Genomic DNA, 7,227 nt, shown 5'->3' on the forward strand with positions numbered 1-7,227 from the left:
AGTTAGAATCAACTTGATGTCTACTGCTTTGGTTGGTTGGTTTTGGCCAGTGAAGGGGTACATTGCTGAAGGGAGGTGCTTTTTCCAGTTGAAGAAATGGAGTAGAGAAACATATAGGGGGAGTTATAAGGACTGGGGGCAGGGCACAATGGTAGGATCCAGGGGCTGGCAAGGCCTAACTGGTGTGGGCTTTGTCTGAGGGGACACTGGAAGTAACCAGACAGGGAGGGGAATGGAGACTGGAGAGCAGAGCTGGGCAGCTCCAAGAATGGTCCAGTGACTGGTGCCCCTCTCTTCACAGGACTACTTGGATCTTGCTGCTTCCACCCCATCTGATGCACTGCTCTACGACGATGGCCTATCAGAAGAGGAGATGCCCCTGGTGGACTGTAATAATGCTCCCCTCCCTCGCACCCTCCCTTCCACATGGATTGAAAACAAACTTTATGGTAGAATTTCACATGCATTTACTAGATTCTAGCAACACAAAACCCGATTTGTTTTCCCTCTGCACTACCCTTACACTCTGATGCTTTTTGAGAGTGTTTCTGATCTCAATGAATCCAAAATCCATTCTGAAGCCATTTTATTTGTAAATGTTTGACTTTGAATCAGGTTTATATTTAGACATTTTTCAAATTTGTTTTTTCAAAAAGGATGTGAAAATAAGTGTGAATACCACAACACTCGGAAACTTAAGACAATTAAGGAGAAAGACACCAGGGTAGTACTTTTAGGATATTGAAAAAACAATGGCTGAATTACTTCTGGGTGGCTGTTAGTGCAAACACTTCTAATTTAGCTACTTGTATAAATTTGCCAGACTTGGTGAGGTGTTTAATTTACAAAGGAAGCAACCACCGCCACTTGGCCTGTACTGAGGTCAAGGTGCTATGCGCTAAGTGAGCAAAAGCCTGGCCCAGATTCATGTCTGCTACAGGGTCACGTGAGCAAGGTCTCAGGAGGACAAACACACACTGCCATTTTCACATCCTTTGAAACACCCAGTGTGATGACAATTGTCTTCTGTAAAATCAGTGTTGACAACTGGAGCAAATGCTTTTTTAAAAGAACATGTCTGTGGTGTTGTGGTCATGAGATGGACAGTAAATACGGTTCTTGCCAAAACTCCTCCTTTTGTCTTTGATTACATATTAAATTTTTTTTTTTTTTTTTTTTGCCATTTTCATCATCAGTTGTTTTAAAATCTTGGAGTTTAAAGTATTTTTCAGCAGAAAATATGCTTTCTCTTTGCCTCCTGAATCAATGATTACTTGCTGCCTGTGGGTCTAGTGCTTATATTGCATTTGTCTTAATAAAATTGTGAGCTTGCCTGCAATTGCCCTCGATTTGGAAGGTTTTCTCCAACATGGTGGACTTTGACAGCAGATGAGCAGGCTCTTTTAAGTTAGGGGATTTTTTTTATAGTGCAGAAGCTTCCTGTTCCTATCATCCACTTAGTACAGCAGTTTGCTGAAACTTTACACTGCTTAGAAAAAGAATTAAATAATTCAACTAAGACATAATAGATCTTAGAGTTTGAAGTACATAAAAGTCAAATTTTATAGTTACCATTCAGTTTGCATTTTTACTAAGAGAGCAACTGCTATTTTCCCTAAATATAACAGTGTTTTGGAAACCTGGAACACAATCATTAATGTCACTGGCACAGAAACCAGACATTTGGTTTGGACATCAAAGGGAGTTTTGCCAAGGCCTTACTGTCTGCACATGGAGTTTTGGTTCTTCAGTGCAGAACAAATTATCTGTTTTCATTTTTAGGCATGTCAGACCCGAACTGGCCTGAAGAGAGTCCTGTACCACTCACAAGATTCGATGGCACTAGCACTGTGTTCCCAAGATATGCAAATGATAGTGTATATGCTAACTGGATGGTTTCACCCTCAGCGGCAAAATTAATGGACAAGTTTGATAGTTAACGTTTCCTTGTGAAAGGTAATGGACTCATAAGGGAAGCAACATGCCAGGAATGGAGAGGCCACTGGCTCCTTCTTTGTGAAATTCAAGCTGGTTAAGCCAATGTTAATTTCCAAGTTGGCAAACTCATTTTTAGTAGTTTGTTTTAACTGCTTTCCAAAGTGGCTTTACTTATGATAGCTAGTAAGTTTCCCTACTGGAAAACATATCAAACTGGATAAGAATTCTAAGTTAAGTGTTTGCTTATTCTTTCTTATTCAGTACCCTACAGAGTCTAGGGTTGGTATGTGTTTATCAGCAGAGACCATGCACTTTATGCTTACAAGTGTTTGGCTTTGTCTCTTGTCTAAAAAACTGTACCTGAGCTCTTTGATACCCCTGGTTGTCATTAAACAAGGCAACAAGATTTAACCATGAAGCACACTCTCAAAACGACAGTAGGAAAAAACAGGCCAAAATGACCTGACCTTGTTTTAGAATCAGAACCCAGCAAGGTCTTAATAGTGTTGTAAAAAGCCCTGCCAAAGCTGGAGATGATGAGGGAAACCTCAGGACAGGCTTGTCTCAATATTTGATAACCTAAAGATGAATTTTAAAAATCATTTCACTTTTTCTTAGGAAGATATTTGATTTTGATCATGTTTAAAGTGATTTAGCACAATGGAGAAATTTGATACCCTATTTACTATTTAGACAGGCAGATGTGAGGAGAGAGGGCTCACAAGATATGTTTGTCCCCATTACACCATCACAGCATCTTACATATTCAGCGTTGTGTGACCATCACCCTTGCACAGGAATGGCACGGAGGAGGTGAGCGTGTGAGTGGAGTGGCCTCCAGTCTGAGAACTGCTGACACCAGAGATTTCACTGCTGTGGGATGCCATTGGCTCCCTGCCACCATCGGCTCTCTGCCCCACCTGAGGCCTGTGCTCAGTTTAATTTGTATTTTATCAACTTCCTTATAAAAGGAACCATTCTGCTAGTTATGTTAGAAGTAGCATTAACAGTGACCAAGGACTGATATATCTGAGATCACAGTTCTGATGTGGAAAGATAAAGTTTTGGCTCTTATAGAGCTTGTATGAAAAGGCATGTGTATTAGCTCTTCCTGTGTTTATAATTTACTGCTGCTATAACCAGAGGATTTTATTTCTTAGATTCTGACCAGGACCGTATGCTTCTTGTTACTCTTCAGGGCTTGCTAGTGGTCACGTTCACTCAAAACACTCCTTCAGTCTTGTGGGGTGGCTTTTAGGAAATCCCCGGGGTTCTGTATCTGTTGCTGCACACCCTGCTCCTGTCTGTAACTTTGCAGGAAAGGGTCAGGTTACCAAAACACTGCCTGGTCTTCTGATTTAAAGCACTGTAATAGGACTTAAAATAATTTTATTGAAACATTGTATTTTATAGACATTTCACAAAAGCAAGCAGGCTTAGGTGAATATGTGATAGAGACTTGTATGTGTGCACATACACATATGGCCAGAAAGGTGGTAAATACTTACTAGGAATGGATTGTGGCTTTAGTTTCGGCCACTTTTCAGATACACTGTGATAGTTCTTTTACAAATATCTACAGTTGTAGTAAACTTTTGTTTTTCGGATGTGTTTAACGATAGTCTTGTTAAATGAAGAAATAATAATAAACTCTCTGATTTTATTTGAAATGCCTACTAAGTATGTGAGAATTGCTATAGTAGGTTTGTTCTTGGTGAGGTGAGAACAACATGTCTAAGTGACTGACCCAATGAAGGGGAGTTAGCCCTCACTAACAATCTAATTATCTATTCCTGAGTTATAAACATACTCATAGCTATCAATCCTATCAGGCAGACATTTTATAGGCATATATGCAGTAAGTACTAAATATTACTGAGAATTAAGTAGGAATCTGTCAGTTATTAAATTTGTAACACCTATCTGTGGAAGATAATTTGTTTTTGTAATCAAAGTGACTAAAAAAACTTCAGTGATGTAAATAAAATCATGTATCATGAAATGTGTAAACTTATTTTCTTAATTTCCTAGTTGGAAACATCAGATTTCAGATTTTGAAGTTTCAATACAAAGATTAAAATATCACAAGGAAATCTATCATGGTAACCACTAGGGAATTAATTAGGGATAGAAAGGGTGGAAAGCTCTTAGAGATATTACTAACTTATCTTGAAAAATATGTATGTGGATATGCACATTTACAGTAACTATTAAAAACTCAGCTAAACCTGTCATCCAAGGGATTCCTTCCTTTAAGCTCCTCTTCCCTAGAATAGTGCAGCCTCCCATGTTGAGTTCAGGTGTTCACAGTTCCCTAATAATTTTCTTGCTGTTTATTTCTTGACGATGGGGACAGACAGTTGTGGAGGAGAGAATGTAAAATGTGTAGTCATGAGTACATGACATCCATTAGTAGTTGGAAGAAATATTTTGCCCTGAACCCTAGTGAAGCTTACAATACTAAATCCAAATATGTTATATCTTTCTGTAGGGTTGCATGGGAGTTCTGTGAGGACTTCAATATCTTGAGAAAAAGCAAGTAGGCCAATAGTGAATATGAGCTGTTACAATGTAACCTATTGGAGGATTACATTTGGAGTTGCTTGCATGAGGCCCTGTGTCATCTTTTGGGGCTTTTATGTGGTATGTGAAAGTGGCATGTATGTGCAAAAGCAGTCAGCCCCCCTGCTGACTGCTGCTGGCAGCACACCCTGTGGCTTGTAGTGCTGGACCTGCCATTGGCTTCCTCTTTCTAACCAGACTGCAAAGGCAGGAAATAAACAGAATTTCTAGGTTTCACTTCCATGTGGTTAGAAATTCATACTCAGAAAAATATCAATAGCCCCCTTTATAAGAGCATAGAACTTCCTTTTGGGAATGTTGTTTATTTTTTGTTTTTTCCTAAAAAAGCACATTCTTGGCCAGCTTCCACAAAGCATTCCTGCCCACCACAAGGCCAGTTTATTTGGGTAAAAATGTAGTTGAATATAATGTCAGAGTGCAAGGCTTGGATACATATTTTATACTTTCTTTTAAATATGATTTTCTCCAGTATAAATATATATATTTTTAAGATAGACAACTCAATGAGTGGCTGCTTCTTCCTGTAAGCATATTCACACACAATGTATTTGTCTGCCATTGCAACTGGAGGGATGCTCTAGGAAGTGCCTCAGAAATCCTTACATTTTTAGCTCTGGAAAAAACACCCAGTAGGAGCTCCTCTGAAGGGCAAGGACATCAGTGTGAGCCTACACCCCCTACACGTGGGCCTGAGTTCTTGTGGGTGTCCTCTGCATGAAGACAAATGTATACAAACAGAAAGTACCCCGGGCCCATTCCCTCTCCACAACAGTGGACTTGATGGCTTTTTTTTAAAAAAAGGGAGAGAGGCTCAGTTATAATAGATTGTCTTAGTTGAGATCATCTGGAGATATTTTTAAGTGTTGAGTGCATTGCCATTTTCTGCAGCCAAGACCACATGGCTGGCTGTCTAATAGCTGCAGGAATATGCTTGTACTCCTAGGAATTAAGGAGGCAAGTTTCGAGACTACCTGAAGGAAATGATGCTTAATCTTTGCAGTTTTTTTTTTTTTTTAATTGTTTCAAGTGACAAGATACTTTTGCAGATGTTTCTTAGATGATAAAATCCAGGACAAAGGACCCCCAGTAGGGAAGTCATCTCAGTGCTGCTGCTGTGAGGATGTCAGCATCACAAGGAACTGGGCCAGGAAGCATGAAGAGGCCCAGCAGGAGTTCTCAGTCATTAGAAGAAACACCACAGACTTGCAGATGACATGGAACAATTCAGCTTAAAAATAAGTGTCACAGGCAAGGTAAGGAGAGTGTGTTCCAAAACCCTGCAATGAATCATTCTTCATAATTGGAGAAGGAAAATAATATATATTTTATACAAAATATATATACATAGACTATATTTACAATACAAATTGTCAGTTGAATAAAAATACAAGGTTCAATTTAGGTGTCCATGTTTTTATTTATTTTTACCACTTTTGTGAACAGTTAATGGCAAACCAAACAATTTTTGTCTGTTTATCACCCCCATGCTTGTCCTTTTCTACACTTATTTCCCCATAGAGGAAAGGGTCTCTGTGGGCTGGGAAGTTTCCAGTCTAAGAGAAGAAAGAACATAAGGCTGCCTTTTAGTGTGTTAAAAAAAAATTACTTTGACCAAGATCTGCAGGGAGCCCCTTGAGTACCTGTCCACACATAGCCATGTCCTTGGGAATCTCCCCTTAAACCCAGGGTAAAGGATTTGTTCCATGCTCTGTACTTTCTTTTGAGAATTTTAAAGAGTGTAAATATTTTCCTGGAAACTATGGTCACAGGGCCCAAGAAGTCAAAGTTGTCAGATTGCTCAGCATTACTGGGTAAACTAGCTTGTTGAGGGGTTGGAGCACTTCATTCAGTGTCTGGAAAGGAAAAGGGAAAATAGAAAGTGACATTTTTTTTTTAAATGAATTTTATTGAAATATAATTTATGTACAGTGAAATACACAAAACTAAAGTGACATGGGTTAATGCATTCTTTTTGTTTTGTTTTGTTTTGTTTTGCAGTGTTCCCTTCCCTCCCCTCCCCTCCCACCCCTAGCAACAAACAAAGAAAGTTTCCTTCCATATATAAACCTTTCCTTGACCCTCCACAACAACAAACTAATACTATATTTGTCAGTCTGTGATTGACTTACTTCACTCAGCATATTATCCTCCAAGTTTATCCATATCATGGAGTGTTTTGCATAAGTCTTATAATACAGTGTTCTACATTATTCTTTAACGCTGCATAACATTTCATTATGTGTATGTACCATAGTTTGGTCATCTACTCTTCCGCTGATGGGCATGTAAGTTGTTTCCATCTTTTTGCTATTGTAAATAGTGCTGCAATGAACGTGAGTGTGCATATATACAAAAACGGCAAGGAGGCCACATGTTCTGACCTCCTCTAACCTTACAAGAGGAAGACAGGATTACCAGCAGTAACCAAAGGCCTATTCCTACAAGGCCAGCCATGCTGCCTCCCTCCAGCCCTTTCACCAACCGTTCCTCCCAAGGCACCCACCACCTCTCTCCTGGGTTCGATAATTCCCTGCAGTGGCTGCACAGAACTCACGGATTACGGGGTTTATTAGGGAAGCACCAAGCTACAATTTGAGTTCAGGAAAAATGCTCAGTCTCTCTCTCCAGCCCACCGTCCCTCAGCCAATAGTCTCTCACAGTCTCTTTCCCAGCAGTGCTGGTCCCTCGGGGTCTCACTCCGCAATG

The 7,227-nt window shown here is 39.7% G+C and overlaps 1 protein-coding gene across 1 annotated transcript in view; it reads left to right on the forward strand.

The window, feature by feature from the left end:
* RET (ret proto-oncogene) overlaps positions 1 to 1,940 on the forward strand; it is a 36,512-nt gene extending 34,572 nt beyond the window's left edge. Inside the window, exons 20-21 of the mRNA XM_007955580.1 lie at positions 302 to 449; positions 1,783 to 1,940. Of these exons, the coding sequence (XP_007953771.1) occupies positions 302 to 449; positions 1,783 to 1,940 (306 nt within the window). The remainder of the gene's footprint in view (positions 1 to 301; positions 450 to 1,782) is intronic.
* The last annotated feature ends 5,287 nt before the right edge of the window (positions 1,941 to 7,227 follow it).

This window comes from Orycteropus afer, unplaced genomic scaffold (assembly GCF_000298275.1).
Source record: "Orycteropus afer afer isolate SDZICR_OR568_19922 unplaced genomic scaffold, OryAfe1.0 scaffold00512, whole genome shotgun sequence".
Classification (NCBI taxonomy): domain Eukaryota; kingdom Metazoa; phylum Chordata; class Mammalia; order Tubulidentata; family Orycteropodidae; genus Orycteropus; species Orycteropus afer.